Source organism: Rhamphochromis longiceps, linkage group LG20 (assembly GCF_057381845.1).
Source record: "Rhamphochromis longiceps isolate RC_006_pf linkage group LG20, R_longiceps_female_GT1.1, whole genome shotgun sequence".
Lineage (NCBI taxonomy): Eukaryota > Metazoa > Chordata > Actinopteri > Cichliformes > Cichlidae > Rhamphochromis > Rhamphochromis longiceps.
Genome location: NC_140576.1, coordinates 8072001 through 8093869, shown reverse-complemented (window position 1 = coordinate 8093869; position 21869 = coordinate 8072001). Strand labels below are relative to the sequence as shown.

At 40.1% G+C, this 21869-nt stretch overlaps 1 protein-coding gene across 2 annotated transcripts in view; it reads right to left on the bottom strand.

The window, feature by feature from the left end:
• The window catches only part of sema3g (semaphorin 3G), a 66473-nt gene that overhangs the window by 36442 nt on the left and 8162 nt on the right, over window positions 1–21869 (bottom strand). For both annotated transcript variants that reach the window (XM_085392806.1, XM_085392805.1), the window contains exons 2-3: window positions 8671–8831; window positions 1796–1858 (exon numbers count right to left, since the gene is read on the bottom strand). In XM_085392806.1, coding sequence (XP_085248932.1) covers window positions 1796–1858; window positions 8671–8831 — 224 coding nt within the window. The remainder of the gene's footprint in view (window positions 1–1795; window positions 1859–8670; window positions 8832–21869) is intronic.

Here is a 21869-nt window from a genome sequence, read left to right as displayed (position 1 = left end):
TGGATAATAAGCTTTCTTGCTTGAAATAATCTTTTCTTTATTTCAATCAAATTCAGTTTGATATATTATTGTTAATTTCCTCTGTCATCATTTTTCTTTTGTATTTAAAGATGTTTGTTAGCAGCTCATGTGTCCTGCTGCCAGTCAGATTTTTAAATCCAATAAACTTTGCCAGGATCAGCTCTGAAACCAGTTTATGACTTCTATCATCGTAACTTATGACTTCCTTCCTTTCAATTTAAAAAAATCAAATGTTTAGTTGAGCAGAAACACGGAGAGACAGACAACTGTTCACACTCACAGTCACAATGTGAACAATCTAAAATCACCAGCTAATCTAACCCTTTGAACTGCATGTCTGTGGACTGTGGAGACCCCATTTTTCTATGTTAAAATTTATTGACTCTTCTTATTAAAGATGTGTTACATTCAGTCACATATTTCATGTTTATATTTATGCAATAATGCTTTAGTTTAGGATCATTTTCAAAATAAATAGATTTCATAATGGACATTTTCCTAATATTAATAACATACTGATATGTTTTCATTTTTAAACCCAATGTTAAACCCGAGTGCTACATTTCCTTGACTGTAGGTAGTTGACTATAGGTTTAAACACATATATGTGGATGAGAAATGTCCTTCCAGCTTTAGGCTTCTGTGTCAGCACCCAGATAGTAAATCACTATGTTTTTCCCTCCTCCTTCTCCTCCTACCTCTCTATATTCCTACTTCCCTGGCATCCTTCACTGAAGTCTTTATTAAGAGCTCTAATGAACAACAAAAATCTTTTCCCTCAACTTCCCTCTGATGTAGACTTCAATACAGAGAAACTTGTTTGGTTCCTAACTCATTAAAATGCTTACTTTTAATAGTTTACTATCTTTTAAGGCAAAATATGACTTGCCTTAAGGCAGGAAACTGCAGTGTCAGCACAACACAACATGGCACCAAACTGTCAAGCTATCCCATTTACTGCACACTTAGTAGCCCTAGAGGAACGCTCTGCTCCTCCCTTCATAACACACCATTTGAGGACTGCTGTTAATGAAAAGCATTGTAAATATTTTGCATCCTAGTTTTCAAACCTAATAAAATCTTGTTTTAAACTAAACAAAATGTAAACCCAACTGAACTCTGAATGCAGGATTTGGATCGTGAGCCTTCAGAATCATTTGGAGCCTAAAGTCAAACTTGGGAAGCTGGAGAGAGCCATCCCTCTGTCATAGTGGAGGCAGTTTATTGAATAAAGAGCTTCTGAGCACCATGAGCCAACTCAGGCACATTTATGGAGAGGTTCTGATGAGATTTTTGGCAGCAATGCACAGTCAGAGTCCAAGTTTCTGGAAACAAGGATAAGACTCTAAAGGTGGACATCAAAACTTTATAGGGAATAACCAGCAGCTTGGAAGACGTGCACAGGTCAGGTAATCCCTGAAGAATGGAAACGTGAGAGGAATTAAAGGGAAGGTGAGGCAGGACTGGGCATGAAAGTGTCAAGACCATGAATGCTCTAAACTCTAGCTCTTTGGGTATGTTTGAACCACGCTGATGGACGTAGCCAAACTGACAACACCCATTTAAAGCCAGCCAGGCAACAGAGACGCCCCCAAGTGTCCATTTGAAGAACAAAAGTGAAAACAAAGGAGACAGAAAAAACACTGGATGTAGTCGTGCCTTTTGAAGCGCTCATTTTGACAAAAAATAAGTTTGCCATTAAATCACCATATTGCAATGAAAATTAAAATAGCCATGTTAAAACAAGCAGATATTAACAATGTTAAAAAGCTACCTGTGGGTCCTTCCCTGTCTGAATGCAGTCTTCTCTGTTGCCAGGTAATGGAGGCCAGAAGATCTATGAGAAAACGGGGACACAGAAAAATTAGTTTGATGATTAATGACCTCATAACTATCAAATACTGTAATGCAAAGAACCGCCTTACTCAGCCATACTGCCAAATGTCATTTTTTCTTGGAGCGACTTTGGTGGGATAGAACAGAAATATCAGTCATTGAGTCGTTAAATGCAAATTATCTTCCTCAAAAATTCAACTTTTGTAGCAGTTAGAAGCAAATTGAGGAGAACAGCTCATCCACAAATGATGAAACAAGGCTTTCCAGTGGGCAGCCAAAGATGTTAGGCGTTAACTTTTGGCTTGTAAAGCTGAAACCCTGTGTGTGACAAGGCAAAAATGTACTTTCCACTCCAACACCAGAAGCCAGAGCCACACACTGAATCATAACTATCACAAGAAATAAATTAAAAACATCAAAAACTGAGCTATATAAAGTTTTTCTTTCAAGCCACGCAGATGATTTGGTTTGAATTTTCCCCAAGTTTTTGATATGACAGTGAAAGAAGGTCCTTTTGAGGCCCTCACAGTAAAACAAACGCATTTATAATGATCAACAGCAATGTCTTCTTAGTGACGATGCAAGGCCAAAGGCTTGTGGAAAGAAATGCTTCTGATGAATAATGTAATGCTCTGTGTGTCATTGTCCCTCTCCTCTACTTCCACAGCGCTGAACAATCTTTAGACCACAATGTAAGTCTTTTGGTTGAAATTTTCCATTCGCTTGGTCCGAAGAGCAAATCTTGCATGTACTGTACATAGGCTACACTAACATACTACACAGATGTCTGAAAGATTTCAAGACTTTCTTTTTCTGTGCCAAGACAGGAAATTAGATTTCTGGCTATAGATAAGCAGGGAGAAAAGTGTTCAGCCACCTTAAGAGTATAATTTCAACACCATCTGGAGCTATAATAAAACACAAGTTCTCACAGCATAGATTAGGAAACTCCCAGAGTCTTCCTCTCAGTCTGCAAATTGGATAATCCAATGAGGTGAATCTCAGAGAAGCATGAGGTAAAATTTGGACTTTAAACAATGGGGCTAGTTTTCACACTGCCACTGAAGAGAAAAGCCCAAGTCGGTTTGAGCTGAGCTTAAGTGGGGTGTGTAAAGTCATAGTGTTTGTGTACTACCACGAGTTTCTCTGAGACAATAAGTCTTTGTCTGATCTAACAGGAAACTGCCTTAGCGGGATGTTAGCAACCGGAGGGGAAAACAAATGGTCCCGACTTGCTTCACCATGTCTGATTGCGCTCAGCGCGTGGATGAACAGCATGTGCACATGCACTGAGTGCCACTGCGAAAGTCACTGTTATCAAAGAGCATTATGTTGATGGATGTTTATCATAATGAAAAACTAAATTGATGCACATTGTTTAGCACTGGGATCCATAAAGAAAGCCTTTTGGTCTCCTAGATGAAGGTTTAGCGCTTTGTAAACTAGCCGTCCATCCCAACTACCTCCTGGAGCTGTTCCGAAATAGTGTGCTTCATTTAGTTTAAACAAATCCAGCCAGTGTGTACACTGCAGCTGAACGTAGATGGAAACTGTTTAGTTGAGCAGAAACATGAATTCTCACCACAGCCGTGTGAGTGGTGACACGCTTCATCCAATTCTTTTCCAGCTTCCTAATCAAAAATGTATTGGAGACAAATCTTAGTATGAAATGGACACTATTGCTGATTCATTTGTCATTTACAACTCCACAAGCTGGCTTGCAATGGTAGAAATCAACTGGAAACAATGTATTCTGTGGATCAGGCTAAAGTTTGGCTTGATTATGGTCTGTTTCAACATTTTTTAATATATACACAGTCAAGAGGGTCTTAAAGTGCTCCTTAATTTTGAGACCATAAATGCCAGATGTATGCATTTTATTGTTTTATTCATCAAACACAACACGTTTTATGTGCTGTATGTAGCTTTTTTTTGCATTTATGCACAAAATAATCTGACATCTCTGCATAGCAACACAGAGCCAAGGCAAGATGTAAATGGAAACTTGATTTAAATACTAAAAGAAAACATTACGAGTCCTTTAAAACCTGCTCAGTATTTAAATCGTCTCTCTAAGAAGATTTAAATACTGATTTAAATGTCAACACAACCACCACTTTTATCAACACATCACGTTTTACGCTGTGCTCTTTTCAGGCCAAAGAGATCACTCTTTGGGTTAGATGCCATCTCCACAATCTCCAAGGAAACACACAATATACACTGTAGTGTGTAACCAAAAACTCTGCAAAGTAAACCAGTTGTCTAAACTTGCTGAAAACAATGTTTTTGACAGCCAGCCACATTTTCAAGCCAGAAAAGCAAGAGTGAAGATTTCATATACATTTTTCAAAGACGGGATATCAAATACCAATCAAACGTGTTTATCTTTTCGCATGGAGCAAGTGGAATATTTATTCGATCACGTGAAACATTTAGATGTACTAAATCATTATTTGTTTTAGTTTTCCCTTGGTAATTATCATTACGGAAATTTTTCCACTTTCCTGGTGTGATTCAAACCGTAGTGGAGCCAGTTCTGGGCTGACACATGCAACATGGACCGAGTTAATGCCATCTGATTTTTATTTGACTAAAGCCTTGAGTTTAGAATTAAATCACCCTGCATTACTGCACTGCTGGTCAGATTTATAGAGGGCACCAAACTGGGATTATATAACAGATATATACTGTAGACTTTTATGGGCAAAGATTAAGTTGAAAAGCTACAATATGCAGTACTATGAAAAAGTCTTCCTTGTAATTTCTTTAGGTAGTCTTCATGAATAGTTTCAAAGCTCTTCTTTGGATGTTTCTGCTTTTTGTTCTGTTCTTTGTCAAGATGATCCCACACTGCTTCAACACTGTTGAGGTCCGGGCTCTGGGGAGGCCCTTAACTGGTAGTGTTCCACTGTGTGTTTTTCTATCCAGGTATGCTTTTACTGCATTGGCAATGTGTTTCCCAATGGTTTTGCATGGTGGATCAAACTCTGATGCCACTTTTCTGTTTTAATATTTCCATCAATTTTGATAAGATCTCCAAAATCACTGAAATGGAGCCCCAAACCATGCCAGAGCCTTCACAGTGTTTTACAGATGGTTATAGACACTTACTGTTGTACCTCTTTCCTGACCTCCGACTGAGGATGACTTGAACGAAAACGTTCAAATTTGGATTCATCGCTCTATAAGACCTGTTGGCACTGATTTTCAATCTGCCTGTTGTGTAGTTTGGCATACCTCAGCCTTTTCTCCCAGTTTCCCTTCCTTAAGAATGACTTCTTGACAGCCACCCTTCCACTGAGACCATGTCTGATGAAGCTTAAGTAAACAGTAGATGGACCACCAGATGGGCCAGACATAGCTCCCATATTCTGTTTCAGGTCCTTGGAGGTATTTTTTTCCCTTTTTGTTAAGGGCGTGACTTTCATACCGTTCATCTGCTGTAGATCTTTTTTGGTCCTCCACTTGTCCAGGATACTTTAGATTTAAGAAAATACTGTACACTGTGCTGAAAGACAGCAAGTTTCAGCTAATAGCTCTCTTTGAATCTCGTTGTTGGAGCAGTTGACTGAGTTCTTCTCACATTTAAGTAAAATTTGTAAGATCACTATTCAGACCAAACTTTTAATTGTAACTTTTGGATTTTTTCACCATATTTGGGAAGATCTTTGCACACTCATGCATGCTGAGGGAAACATTTGGCAGGTTAAATGAGAAAGGGGTGCATATTAAACTGACTAGCTAAACTAAGAAGGATGTGATTTTACAGCATGATGTAAAATCATGTTGTAAAAAGGGATAAGCTGTGGGACATGCTGTGCTTCTGGAGTTAGGCATACTTTCTCTTAGCGATGCTCCCTCATGTGAGGACAAACTAAAGTTGAAGTTAAACAAAATTTCTTTCTTCGAGTGCTGGTTTATGGATGATTTGGCAGATGTCCTTAATCTTGTAAAAATTTCTTTTACTGAACTCACAATGGCCGGCTCCTTTAGAAACATGGTTGTTAAACCTCACACCGCTCACAGCGCACTTTGTCGGCAAACACCGTGTGTGATCACGAGCCAAGACAGAGAGCTGTGAGAGAATGCAAGAGAGGGATGGAAAATTAAGAGGTAGATACGGTGAGCGACATCTGGCTTCCTGCGTACTTAAATTCCCCATTCACCCATTCACTTCATGTCATCAGTCTCTCTGACCCATGTACACGCACCGCTGTTCTTAGCTAAGTGCTGTAGCACACCGGGGACTTTGGTTTGAAAGGGTTGTTTTTGTTCACTATGTACTAGAAACCAGTTTAATGGAACACAGAGTAAACTGGACATCCTAGTGGAAATTTAAATATTGATGCAAATTTGCAGTACATTCTTGCTCCAAAGTAACACAGTTAGATGAAATTATATCCTGTTTGAACCTAAACTCACACATTTCCCTGATGACAAATTCTTCTAATAAAAACTGTCTGAAACCTTATAGGATGCAGCTGAAAGGTATAATAACTCTGTAAGTTCACAAATCACAGCAAAACCCCATATGGATTTACTGTTCCAGAGCATAAATACTAATAAAACCTAGATTACACTCTAGTATGAAATGCATTTTTTTTCAATAATTTTTAACATATTCAGTCTTTTTGACTTAAACTAATCAGTGATTGTTCTCAACTTAATCTAGACTGTGAATTAGATACTTTCTTTTAATATAAAAAAAGATAAATTTTCAATTTTAATTATGATAAAGGCAATAGAACATCTCTTCTTTTTGTTTTGGTCAGACTCTCAGTCTGTGATAAATCTGCAGTGAGGTTCCTGGTTTATAATTTACCTTTCCCTGGAGACCGCTGGAAGCACTGTGAGAATTATGTTCTTTGATTTCTCCAGTGCCTTCAACACCATTCTTCCCTCGGTTCTAAAGGACAAGCTGGTGAACTCTGGAGTGGACCATCACCTCACTACCTGGATTTTGGACTACCTCACCGACCGACCACAGTATGTGAGGACTCAGGGCTGTGTGTCGGACAGGGTCATCTGCAGTACGGGGGCCCCACAGGGAACGGTTCTGGCTCCGTTCCTCTTCACCATCTACACTGCAGACTTCTCCCACAATTCCACCCAGTGCTTCCTGCAGAAGTTCTCTGATGACTCTGCAATAGTCGGCCTCATCACTGATGGGGACGACAAGGAGTACAGAGGACTGACTCAAGACTTTGTGGACTGGTGCCAGCTGAACTACCTCCAGATCAACGCCAGTAAAACCAAGGAACTGGTGGTAGACTTCCGCAGGCACAAGCATTCTCCACTGCAACCACTGAACATCCAAGGTATGGACATTGAGGCTGTGGACAGCTACAGATACCTTGGTGTTCATCTGAACAATAGACTGGACTGGACTCATAACTCAGACGCCCTCTACAGGAAAGGGCAGAGCAGGCTGTACCTGCTGCGGAGACTCAGGTCATTTGGAGTGGAGGGCCCACTCCTGAAGACCTTCTATGACTCTGTCGTGGCTTCTGCTATCTTTTATGGTGTGGTCTGCTGGGGCGGCAGCATCTCTGCTGGGGACAGGAAGAGACTGAACAGGGTGATCCGAAGGGCCAGCTCTGTTCTAGGATGTCCTCTGGACCCAGTGGAGGTGGTGAGTGACAGGAGAATGGTGGCTAAGCTGTCATCACTGTTGGACAACATCTCCCACCCCATGCAGCAGACTGTGACAGCACTGAGCAGCTCCTTCAGTGGGAGACTGCGGCACCCACGGTGTGGGACGGAGAGATTTCGCAGGTCTTTCCTCCCCACTGCTGTCAGACTCCATAATAAAGACTTTAACTGATCAAACACACACATCCACACATGTGCAATAATACTAAGTGCAATAATCCTTTCTGTCATCGTTGTATTTTTACTCAGTTGTATATAGCATTTGTATTTGTATTCTATTTTTATCTTATTGTATATTTATTTTATTTTATTCTACTGTATATAGTATTTTATTTTATTCTATTCTGTACAGTTGTGTACTGTATTTATTCTTATTGTATCCTAATTTTTGCCTCATAACTTTTGCACTGTCCACTTCCTGCTGTGACAAAACAAATTTCCCACGTGTGGGACTAATAAAGGTTATCTTATCTTATCTTATCTTATCTTATCTTTCAATTCTCTTTGCTGTTACAGTGTTTAACAAACCTTAATGACAAACCGGTGCTGAAATTAAAAGCAAAGCAGACAGAAATACGATGTTTGATTTATGGGTAGCTGCATTTTTACAGGTGTTCCTTTACTGGGAAGGGTAGAAATGAAGTGTAGTTTAGAGGATACCTGTTTATAACACAAGAAGTGCAAAAGGTAATGTAAAAGTAAAGAAAACAGCGAAAACCCCAATAATCATATGACTCCCTATAAGCACTTTAGCAACAGTGGGAAGAAAGAACTCCCTTTTAACAGGAAGAAAACTCCAGTGGAATCAGGCTCACTGAGTTGAGGGTGATGGGAGGAAGACTTTTCAGTTTGATGCAATACCAGTAATATTAAATGAAATGTCTGTTGCCATATTTGTAGCTGATTTGTAACAGAACACTTAAACAGATGTTCTACAAGGAAGGAATTCTGATAAAATGTTAAATCCTCCATCTGTCTCTTCAAGTCATAAATCATCTTTCTACAGGGTGAAACCACTTGAAGCACAGTGTCCACAACCTAAATCAAAATAAAATGACAAATGTAGACTGTGCAGTAAAAAAAACTTTTACTGTGCATCAATCATCGAAGCAGAGCTCTGCATACTCAGAAAAAATATATAAAACACATCATTTTTACCTCTTTCGATTCACTGCTAACAGGTCCCAGCGTGAGAGAGTACAGGACGTCTTTCCCGCCCAGGAATAAACGGTCACGGTATTCATCCAGGAAGACAGCGGTAACAGAGAGGTGGCCATGGTGACCGCTGAAGATGGATGACCTGTTGGTGGACAGCAGGTCTGCAAAGAGAGCAAGGCATTAGTGACAGCAGAAAACATGGAGGAGTGCAGACTAAAAAATAGAACAAAGGCTGTAATATTTTTGGGTGCGCTATTGTCACGGCCCTGCTATTGTGCATTCTGAAAAAATGCACTTTTTGCATTATATTTGCTGTATTTTGTATGGGATTCAAAACTTTAGTGTCAATTCATTTCACTGAAATCAAATTACTTCACTGAAGTAGTTCTTGTAGTTAAAACACAGCACTAAAACAATAAGAGGAAATGTTAAATATTAACATGATGCAGTACTGCAGAAATTCATGATACTAAAAGTAAAAGTACCATGGTAACGAATATGGAGCGATTTGGCAGCAGCTTCAAAGAGGTTCTTGCAATAACTCTGCAGGCTAGGTGCAGACTGAGGTGAACTCGAGTTCAGCTAGAAACAGGGTGTCTTCTCTTCACACACACATACACTGCATATTGATGCACGTATACGCCACAAAAACCAAACACAAAACCCAACTGCCTGGAAGTCTCTGACAACTTTGACATCTTCTACTCTCTCACCCAAACACGTCTTATTTTTTCCCACTTTTTCTTTGTTTCTGTTCATCTTTATCGCCCGCCACCTTACTTTCTTTCTGTCTAGGTATGAAAATGAGGAGAGAAATGTGTGTGTGTGTGTGTGTGTGTGTGTGTGTGTGTGTGTGTGTGTGTGTGTGTGTGTGTGTGTGTGTGTGTGTGTGTGTGTGTGTGTGTGTGTGAACACGTCGCTGGTATGTCAGACTCTCAGCGGAGGAGTCAGCTCGGGCTGAATCGACTTTTCGTTTGTCTCTCATCACTCATCTGTCACATCGGTTATTTCTCTCCTCATTTTCACTCAGCACAATACACACTGACTAGCATGCACAAACACAGAGAGTGAGAGGGGGAGCCCAAGTCACTCGCCACTCAGCGTGAGTACTGACTGAGTGAGGCAGGAGGGTCCTATGTACCAGTGATACCTTGTCCATCACTGGGGCCATGTACACACAATGGAGCTGTTTTTATAAGAAATCAGCATTTTTCCACATACATAAGCATGAACACTTTTCAGCAGTGCTGCAAGTATGCTTTACTTTCTCAGGTATTATTTCATCACTTATCCACCATTTATTTGTTTTAGCTCACACTCTCATAAAGGCCTTCCAAAGAGGTTTCCACTGATATTGACATTCATTTCATCCTGTGTCTTTGCTGAACAGCCAAAAGTTTGGCTGATTAATGAGAAAATTGCCAAGCAATAGCAATATAAGTTAGGGAGAGAGGAAGTTAGACAAAGTTAGAGAAAGAAAGAAATAATTGGTAAGAGAAGGAATGCAGACATTGAAGAGTTCAGCAACTGGTAAGAGTCTGAAAATAATTAGAAGGCAGACAGACAAAGAGAGCAGTACGACTGATTGATTTCTTGAAACTGGCAGGGCTGAAAAAAATATGCTGGAGAGACAGAAGGAAAGATAACCGACAGTAGCTGAAGCTCAGCAGTCTCTTCCACCCTCTGCAACTTTTACATCTGCCACACAGAGATCCTCCGCACTGTTGCTTTGCTTATTTTCACAAACCAAGCATTTCCAGGGACAGCTTCAACTCAGAGATGAAGCTGTTAAGCTTCTTAACAAGCATAACCCCAGAGCCACGTGGCTGCTGCACTTGAACTGGACTTTATAATTAAAGAATTTATGTAAGGCTTTATGTTATAAAATTGTGTATTTTCTAATCAGGGGCAGAATTAATTTATAGCCTGGCTGCTGACAACATTACTATCTCTTATAGACAGAGAATAGCATTTATCAGTCTTGTGTTTTCTCAAAAGTCCGACATGTTTTGCATCATTAAATCCAAACTCTTCTTTTTTCTTCTTTCTCAATATGAAGTGCGTGCAGTTCTGAGCCATTTGTTTTCCACAGCACAATCGGATTCATTCTGTTTCCACCTACATGCACACAAACCCACTCAGACTGAAAGCAGCCTTTCTCCCTCCCGTTGTTTCTCATAAATTACTCGATTCTATACACAAATCTTCCTCAAACCAAAGCAAAAATGCAGCGACATAAATACCAGAGCGCACATACACAGAGACACCAGCAAGCACACCCAAACAGAGAGGAAAGGTGAGCTGACAGCTTCCATCTGTAGCTTGTTATCACTCTAGCAGCTCATCACCTCAGTGTGGAAATCACGCCAGTGTCTCACCTCTCACCAACCTCTCCCCCTCTCTCTTCCCTGCTCTCTATCCAGCTTCACCTCACCTCTTCTGCGTCTCCACCACACTCAGTCTCTTCTGTCTATCCATCTTTAATGTCCTTACTTGAAGTCATTTTTGAATAATAGAGTCTTAAGTTTCATCTCTTGTTTCTTTCTGTCTTCCTGTCCCTTTTGCTACTTGATCTTTATTCCTTGTCTCTCTTCTTTTTATCCATCTTTTTGCGCAGTCTATATATACATCCACAAATTCATGACAGCATCCATAGTGAAACATCTGTCTTCAATGTGCATTATTTCCCTAAAAGCAGTCAGCCAGTGCTGCACTGACAAACAGCAGATGTGCCAAAGCAAAGCGACACGCGAATGAGCATCTGGTTTCACTGTGTCAACCCTCACGCAGTCTCACCCGCTGCAAAGATGTGTTTGCAATAATTTATTATTGATTTGTTTACATTTCACTCTTCTGCACAATCGGTCTAAGGCATGCCCTGGTGTTTGTCAAATCTACACGTCAGACGTGTGGACTTTGCAATCTCATTCACTGCTCCTGTTTTGCATACTACTCTTTGATCCAGGAGCCTGTGCAGTAAAGGAAAGAGCATGAAAAGGAGGAGAAGTGAGGTAAAATTGAGGGCACCACCACTGCCTGAATAGATTTTAATTTGGTTCTTAACTAGGAGGTATCACATGTTCTGCTGAGAAAACTTATCTGCAACTGTTTTTTCCATCATGTTAAGCAGTATGGCCTCTCCGTGTGGAGTTTGCATTACCTGCGTGGGTGTCTCTCTGTTGTCCAAAGGCATGCACGTTTGGCTATCTGGGGGCTCTAAATTACATGTTGAAGTGAAAATTGTGTGTCCAGATTGGATCCTACTTCATGTCCAATACACGCTGGAGAATGGATGGATGGACTATGACTAGACCACTAATAATGCTGCCAACTTGCAGACTCCCTCAGAGCAGTGGTTGGATTTTGCGGTCAGACTGAGGTTGAAAGGCTGAAACACAAAAAGTAACTGGACCTGGACAATCAAATGAAATGAATGAAACCAAGAAGTTAAAAAAGTTGGGGAGATTAAGCAATTTTTCTTTTAAGGTTAAAAAAAGACACTAAAATTCGGTAATTGTGGATTAGGAGTACATGCAGTATTGTGCAAAAGTCTTAAGATGTCACTTTCACATACTGCTCTTCTGCTATATTTGAACTTTTAGGTCTGGAACTTCTTCTTTTGTCCCCTTTGTTTAAGGAAACCACACTGAGATATGCCAAAAGAGCCATGAAATCTTTGGGAATCAGCTTGTTGGTGCAAAAATACTGTTTTACGCCTGTCCAACTCTGTTATCTTTGTCATGTTTCATTAATTTTAATGATGAAAAGGGAACAGAATTTGTGATAGTGATGTGGCAGGCTAGTAAAAGCAAAGGGTCTAAAGATACAATTTAAAATTTGTTCTTTGCTAACTTGTCTCTTATGTGCAGACACAACACACAACACGGAGGGTACATCCCATGGGTTGTATGCTTTAATGATTCAAAAGTAAGTGCTAAATGGCTTTACAAACCAGAAATGTTTCTCTGAAAATAGGCAAGTTAATGATGAGACTGAAAATGAGTGAGCTGTGATCTTGAGCGGTGTCTTAAGACTTCTGTGCAGCACTGTATGTTGCTGTGTGGGTCACTGATGTCTGGTGCCACAAAGTTTGCTTAAAATTTTAAAATATTGCCAAACAAGTGAATAACAATGAAAAGAAGCTTTCATGTGCAGCAAATATGCCTTTTTTCAATGAGTACCTGTACAACTTATTATCACACACACCATATTTAAAGAGTGTCTATGCAAAGTCGCAATATTTAGGAGGGATTATTAACACAAAATCTCAATGGTAAACCTAAGAGTCAGTGTTTTATTGCCAGCAACACACACTTCTGTCTGCACTGTCCGCCAGTCTGCTGCTGTCATTTTCATGGCTCCATTTAGTGATGAAGAATAAATGTAAGAAGCTGGTTTGAACTGAGAATTTTATTAATGGACTATCGGAAACAAAAGAAAAAGTGGGTTAGATAACAAAGTGAAGAAAATATAATATACAAATTGGGCACAAGCAAAGTATAGGTACAAGCTATGTTACGATATATATATATATATATATATATATATATATATATATATATATATATATATATATATATATATATATATATATATATATTAGGGGTGCAACGATATTCGTATCGATATTGAACCGTTCGATACAGTGCTTTCGGTTCGGTACGCATATGTATCGAACAATACAAAATTTGTAATTTATTTTATCAACTTTCCTTCTGACGATGCTGTCTGTGTTGAGCGCTCAGTGAATCTGCGTTCGACTGCTCCGCCTAGGGTCGACAGTGCAGCCTAGGCGGAGTAGTCGAACGCAGATTCACTGAGCGCTCAACACAGACAGCATCGTCAGAAGGAGGAGCGCAGGGCAAGCTAGCGAGACAGAAGTTAAGCTCTCCTTACAACATGGACCTCCCCCACCCTCATTCAGATCTGGCGTTTGGAATTATTTTGGTTTTCATGTGACGTATGACCCTGAAGGTAAGCGAGTCATGGACTAAAGTAAAACAGTATGTTGGATGTGCCATGCAATGCTCAATTACATGGGTGGGAACTAGTGTGTTAGCGCAGTTAGCTCGTTAACGTGTTGGCCGTCTAGCCCCATGCACGGGGCGATCGGCGGTAGCTCGTTAACGGAGATTTGCCGTGTTGTGGCGTTAAGGTCATTTCAACGAGATTAACCTGAAAGCACTAGTGGGAACACAACGAATATGACTGCACATTTACGCCGACATCATCCTAGTGCAAAGACAAGTGGAAGCAGAAAAAAACCAAGCAAGCATGCTACTAACTTTAGCCGAGTCATTTAGACAGCTGTTTAATATGCTGCTGAGAATATAGCCCAGAAGAAGCGGATAGTATAGCTTTTATTTTGGAAAGAGACATTTCTCTGTAATAAACTCTCTTTTCCAAAGATGAGTGATTCCTCAATCAGATACAGGGCTCGCAATATCGCTAGCCCGACGTCCCGGGGCTAGCGATTTTTTCAGTCGGGGTACCAAAATCTATCTCTGCCCTGCCCGTCGGGCTTTTGTAGGAAGGAAAAATATATGTCAATGCTTTTGCATTCTTTCGGAAATGTAGCTGGGTAATTATGTCATTGGCATCGGTGAGCCACTGTCAATATGTGACATATTGAAATCGCGTTTGAATTTGCGCTTGTTTTTTTGCTTTCACTTTGCAATCGCGTGAACTGTGTATAGAGAGCGACAGCACTGATCTGTGAGTGATGATAATTTGTGCACCAATTCCTCTGACATCGTCTTATTAATTGTTAGCTTACTATGCAAACATGACAAGTGAAATCTCCCGCAGCTTAAACATGTGAGAGGTTGATCGCGCAGAGAATCGCTGAGCTTATGTGAGTGCGTGTGTAAAAGCAGCAGGATATATATTTGACTACGATGACCTGGATGACTGAGAACCTTCACAGACAGATATATATTTTAGTTCTGCTGAGCCAAATAAGACAGGTCAGGGTGAAGAAGTGACAGCCAAAGAAAAGCTTACCGCAAAATGGAGAAGTTATGACAAATCAGACTATAAGGCAAAAAGAAAGTGCAGCTTTATGGTTTCATGGACAAAAGAATTTCTGTGGCTGCAATATGACGAGCTAAATAACCAGGGCTGCACATAAGTGGTCCGCAGGTGCGCATTCGCTGTCAAAATAAAAAACACGCACAAGGGTTAGGGTTAAATTTAAAAACTGTACTTTTGAGTTAAAATATATATTTATAATTTTAATAAATGACAAATTAAAAAGGCACGAACATTTTTTTTGTATCGAAAGAATATCGAACTGTGACACCAAAGTATCGAACCGAACCGAACCGTGAATTTTGTGTATCGTTGCACCCCTACTATATATATATATATATATATTAGGGGTGCAACGATATTCGTATCGATATTGAACCGTTCGATACAGTGCTTTCGGTTCGGTACGCATATGTATCGAACAATACAACATTTGTAATTTATTTTATCAATTTTCCTTCTGACGATGCTGTCTGTGTTGAGCGCTCAGTGAATCTGTGTTCGACTACTCCGCCTAGGCTGCACTGTCCAGCGCAGATCCACTGAGCGCTCAACACAGACAGCATAGTCAGAAGGAAGAGCGCAGGGCAAGCTAGCGAGGCAGAAGTTAAGCTCTCCTTGCAACAGGAAAATTGAACCTCATTCAGATCTGGCGTTTGGAATTATTTTGGTTTTCATGTGACGTATGACCCTGAAGGTAAGCGAGTCATGGACTAAAGTAAAACAGTATGTTGGATGTGCCATGCAATGCTCAATTACATTGGTGTGAACTAGTGTGTTAGCGCAGTTAGCTCGTTAACGTGTTGGCCGTCTAGCCCCATGCACGGAGTGATCGGCGGTAGCTCGTTAACGGAGATTTGCCGTGTTGTGGCGTTAAGGTCATTTCAACGAGATTAACCTGAAAGCACTAGTGGGAACACAACGAATATGACTGCACATTTACGCCGACATCATCCTAGTGCAAAGACAAGTGGAAGCAGACAAAAAAAAGCAAGCATGCTACTAACTTTAGCCGAGTCATTTAGACAGCTGTTAGCACATGATTCTCCTTATGCTGCTGAGAATATAGCCCAGAAGAAGCGGATAGTATAGCTTTTATTTTGGAAAGAGCCATTTCTCTGTAATAAACTCTCTTTTCCAAAGATGAGTGATTCCTCAATCAGATACAGGGCTTGCAATATCGCTAGCCCGACGTCCCGGAGCTAGCGATTTTTTTCAGTCGGGCTACCAAAATCTATCTCTTCCCTGCCCGTCGGGCTATTGTAGGAAAAATATATGTCAATGCATTTGCATTCTTTCAGAAATGTAGCTGGGTAATTATGTCATTGGCATCGGTGAGCCACTGTCAATATGTGACATATTGAAGTCGCGTTTGAATTTGCGCTTGTTTTTTTGCTTTCACTTTGCAATCGTGCAAACTGTGTATAGAGAGCGACAGTACTGATCTGTGAGTGATGATAATTTGTGCACCAATTCCTCTGACCTCGTCTTATTAATCGTTAGCTTACTATGCAAACATGACAAGTGAAATCTCCCGCAGCAAGCTTAAACATGTGAGAGGTTGATCGCGCAGAGAATCGCTGAGCTTATGTGAGTGCGTGTGTAAAAGCATTTCAGTTCTGCTGAGCCAAATAAGACAGGTCGGGGTGAAGAAGTGACAGCCAAAGAAAAGCTTACCACAAAACGGAGAAGTTATGACAAATCAGACTATAAGGCAAAAAGAAAGTGCAGCTTTATGGTTTCATGGACAAAAGAATTTCTGTGGCTGCAATATGATGAGCTAAATGACCAGGGCTGCACATAAGTGGTCCGCAGGTGCGCATTCGCTGTCAAAATAAAAAACACGCACAAGGGTTAGGGTTAAATTTAAAAACTGTACTTTTGAGTTAAAATATATATTTATAATTTTAATAAATGACAAATAAAAAATGCATGAACATTTTTTTGTATCGAAAAAATATCGAACCGTGACACCAAAGTATCGAACCGAACCGTGAATTTTGTGTATCGTTGCACCCCTAATATATATATATATATATATATATATATATATATATATATATATATATATATATATATATATATGTATGCACATGCATACATGTCTGATAGTATCAGTGTTATTGTTGGCTCGGCAGGAGAAAAGAACACATCTGATGCCTATTAGACCCCCTGAGCTACAAAATACGCGCTAGTAGGGCACACATGCATGCCATAATGAACCAATAAGGTCAAACTATCCTTGTTCAAACCACATCTGTGCACATCTGAGATGACAAAACTTACTGTCAGACGCTTTCTCTAAATATTGCTCTTTGATGTTTTATTTTCACGAGCTCTGATACCAAAAAACGCACACACCCACATCCACAAACAGAGGCTCATTACACTGCTGACAGACTTCCCAGGGTATCATTAGATCTTGGCTGTATATTATTGCAGAGTGCCAAATATCTCTGGAATCCGCTGCGTGCACAAAAAGTCATCTCACAATGCTTCTCCTTCTCTCACCTCACCCACTCCTCCTGGGCTTCATCCTCCTCTCAAGGATATCAGATTCCCTCTCATCCTTTACATTTTTCCTCCTCATTTTTACAAGAGCTGGAAAATTCCTCAGAATTATGGACCTCTTCCTGACCTATGTCCTCGCTTTTTTTATTTCCTTCTTGACAGCATATGCAAAGAAAAAAAATGCACAGTGTAATTCTGCTACATTTACTGTTAACTACTTACCTATTGCATTTGACGCTTCATCACAGACTTTACTTTTCTCTGGGTTGATTTGTTTACATTATGGCATGCTTGAATTAGGTATACTGTTCCACAGAGTTTCACCTTTCCTTTTTCTCTCACTTTTTCTTTCACTTTTCTATCACTTTCAGCTCAGATTGCCTCGCATTTATTGATAATCTGAACATTTCTTTCAAAAATTTGTCTCAAAAAACTTATGAAGCAACTTAAGGCAACTTTTGTTGTGATTCGGTACTATATAAATAAAACTGAATCGAGTTGAACTGCAAAATTACTCAAAGCATTCAGAAAAAAGAAGACTAAAACCAAGAGTCACTCTCTGCTGGTCATTAGAAGGAATATGTCTCTTCGTTTGCCGCACTTTTTGTAGGTCAGTGATGTCCATCTATTATATACAGTCTATAACACTTCCTAAAATATAACCCATTTATTTAAAGCCTATTGGCAAACTGACACAATAAACAGATTAAAATGGTAAACACAAGCTTCAAATCTTCATCTTCACATTGTTTGAAAGGATCCATGTTAGTCTGTTTGTGCTAACAACCAAACTAAATGTGAGTTTTACTCAGAGTAAAGAATAACTTTCAGACCTTTGCTGAAAGTTATTCTTTTTTTAGTGAGGTAATCAACCTCTTCCCATTCTACAGATTATCTGTTTTCTATAAATGAGTTATAAAAAAAATGTATCCTCAAGAACAAAACTGAGCATAGCACTGAATTTCAGTTCACAAATACTGCAATCTGATATTAAGATTTTTTTTAATAACAGCTGTGATTGTAGCCTCTGTCACATTCTCACACAAAAAACACTTTTCTATACTCATGTATGTAAATTGTGTCCTGTAAGATAATTATTTGGAGGGGGGGGGGGGTTCTACTCATTTTGCTGAAACTGGAGAAGAAATCTAACTAAATATGTAATTTTTTCATGCAGCTTGCACATATCACCCATGTGCTATCTATCAATTTTGTTACGCAATTATTTTGAAAGTATTAATTTGCAGCTATTAATTCCCTTTTTTTTTTTTTTTTTTTTTTTTTTTTTTTTTTTTTTTTTTTAATGTGTATGTGTTAGTCCCCATAGGGAAATAGTTCCTCTGCATTTAACCCATTCACCCAGTGAAGCAGTGGGCAGCCATCAATGCAGCGCCCGGGGAGCAGTGTGTAGGGACGGTACCTTGCTCAGGGGTACCTCAGGGTAGCCGTTCAGTGGAGTTGAACCCCCGACCTTCCGATCATGGGGCCACCACTCTACCTACTGAGCTATCCCTGCCCGTTACAGCTATTAATTCCCACATTACATTTCCCCAGGATTTATCCTGCAGATAACTCATGACAAAATAAATCCTGGGATTTCCTGCCAACCTGTTACTGCTCCTCACTGCAGATGTCATTCTACCCTCACAGCTCACATTTTAATGCAGCCAGTCCTTTATGACATGTGATAAAAACTGAGATGAATTTCAGAAAGGGAGCACAATCTTACGTGGGATTTTCAGTTTCTTTATTTTCTTACTTCCTGAATCTTCCTTCTGTCACAAAATTCTGACACACGCGTGCACGCACGCACACACACACATGCACGCACGCACGCACACACACGTACGCACACACACGTACGCACGCACAAGTAGTCAAAGCATCTTCTCCCTAAGTCGTCTCAGGATGCTTGTCAGTATTCCTGTTATTCGATCTTCCCTCTTGGTCCAATCAAAACACAGCGTAGGGTGTTACCTCATCACCCTCAATTCCCATCAGGTCACCCCCCTCTTCCCTTATTTCATCATCCTCTCTTTCTCTCCTTATCTTTCATCCTCTCTGACAGCCAGATGCTTTCTTTTTATCCAGCTTTCTATTTTGTCCTCTTTCATCTTTTCTTCCTACTCCCGTTTTTAATCCACTCTAACTCCATTAATCAATTTTACCACACACTTTACTCTTTATGTCTTTCATCCAAACTGATCCCTCATAAACTCCATATCTCCTGGCCTCAGCTTTCCTCCATTCTTTTCATCATCCTTGCTTCTAACCTCTCTTAATCTCGCTCTTTCTCCCATTGTTTCAGAAATCCTTCTGTCTTTTCCTGTCAGGCTCTTATTTAATATCACTTCATCAGTCCTACATCACACTTAACTGTGTGAGAGAGAAAAAAACAATGCTGCATCTTTCTAGATTTTCTCCTCAGACTCAGCTTTTTAATTTACAGTTTTGCTCCCAGCCATTGCTCCCTCGATGCCTCCAAATCTGTATGAAATTCTGTGATGTCACTTGTTTTTGCAAAAACAATTCAACCAGATTACAGCTGGCCTCACCCACGCTTTATCTAAATGCAACAAAATGAAGACAAATATGCATTTAATTCCTCATTCCTAAATCAAATCCACTGATTAAATGATTTTAGGACTACTGAAGTAGCTCTGCTGTAATCTGCTGCTGCGCTAATGAAGATGAACGATGTCGCTGCGCTGCAGATCATTTCTAAAACATACAAAATATTTCAAATTCAGTTTTGAAATGTAATAAAAAAAACAAAAACAACAAACTGATTGATTTGTTCTGTTGTAGCAAAACGAATCAGGATTCAATTAAAGACAGAACGCTTAAAATCGGACAGCTGGTTGCAATACACGTTTGGCTGTCACAGTAGCAAACACAAAGATGCATTCACGCATAGAGCCTTCCTCTGGTATAAGTTAACGGCCATGTTTGTATGTTTGCAGTCGCTGTTTAATAGATCCATCAGTCCACAGTGGAGTCCTTTGTGCTGTGTTCTTCTTGTCAGCAGCTCTTGTGGAACTAATTGACTGCTACAAGCTTGAGTTTGTTTGTTTCGGTGGCAGGGGTGAAGCATCTCCCTACATGTGGCTTGTAATGCCCCTCGCCCAGCATTAGAGAGGGCTCTGACCTGTTTATCTGCCATTTCACTTTGGCTTGGAGCCAAAACACTGAATGGTAGCACACTACAATGACGTGAGTGGGCAAGAGGAACCCTCTTTGTCTCTTAAAGGGTTTTTGTGTCCTTTTTTGTTTGCTTCATTTCTGCTGGAAGACTCAGCTGTACCACATTTCTATCTGAAATGCTTACTACTCCCTTTATGTCTCCAGAGAAAGAATACATAAGCAATGATAAATTCATTTATCTGTCTCAGATCAAGAAAATGAGTGGCTGAATGATGTTTGTTCCTCAAGCTGGAACAGCAGGACTTTGTATGAAAAACACTGGCAAGGCATCTGTCATTTCAGCACCACAGCCCTGCATGCTCTTGGCAGATGATGACATGCTGGAGGAGGCCAAGTTCAACATTAGTCCAAGTGAGTACAAAGTTTTCTGTGTGATTTGTGTAAAGCTTTTAAAAACTTTGGGTGGACTAACAGTACAGACGATCGTGTAAAATATGTGGACTTTCATTTTAAACCTATATTTCTTTGTTGGCCATAACACAATTATTATTATTTTTTACCTAGGCTGACCATGGACTTCTTGTGATTACAGCATCTTGTTCACTGATTTCAGTTCAGGTTACAGGTTCCAAAAGAGTCTCGCTTGCTCATGCATGCGGCTTGGTGAAATCACCATTTTATTAAAGTGACGGTAACAAACCAACTGGAATGACTTTTACCAGCATAGTTTTATGTTCAAATCACATCACATCTCTGTGTGTGCCAATATCAGTCTCCACATCAATCTCATCCTCATATAATAGCAACTTGACAATCACAAGGTCCTAAATGGCATCATAATTTCATCATGTTGCCTTAAAAAAGACAAAAAACTAACACCTTTGATGATAAAATAGTTAAGAAAATGTTTAACGAGGTCATAAATCACATAAGATGTAGGGTAATTTTCTCATAGGTTTCTACGCAGTCTATTTCTTGCAACCAGACGTGCTGCCCCCTGTTGGTCATTAGAAAGGTTGTAGAGTCTCAACATACTGAAGCGATCGTGGCTCACAGAGAGATCATGGCTCAAGAGTTGGGAGTTTGCCTTGTAATCGGAAGGTTGCCGGTTCGAGCCCCGGCTCGGACAGTCTCGGTCGTTGTGTCCTTGGGCAAGACACTTCACCCCCTACTGGTGGTGGGCAGAGGGCCCGGTGGTGCCAGTGTCCGGCAGCCTCGCCTCCGCCAGCCTCGCCTCTGTCAGTGCGCCCCAGGGTGGCTGTGGCTACAATGTAGCTTGCCATCACCAGCGTGTGAATGGGTGGATGACTGGATGTGTAAAGCGCTTTGGGGTCCTTAGGGACTAGAAAAGCACTATACAAATACAGACCATTTACCAAGAAGGGTGTAGTGTATTTTCAATGTCTTCTAACTTTCCTTTGACTACTTTTCCAAGCCTACCTTGAGAGCCTGGACTTGGATGTTTTATGACACTTTTTTGGTCATAGTTTTACCATTTTTCTTTTCACTTTAGT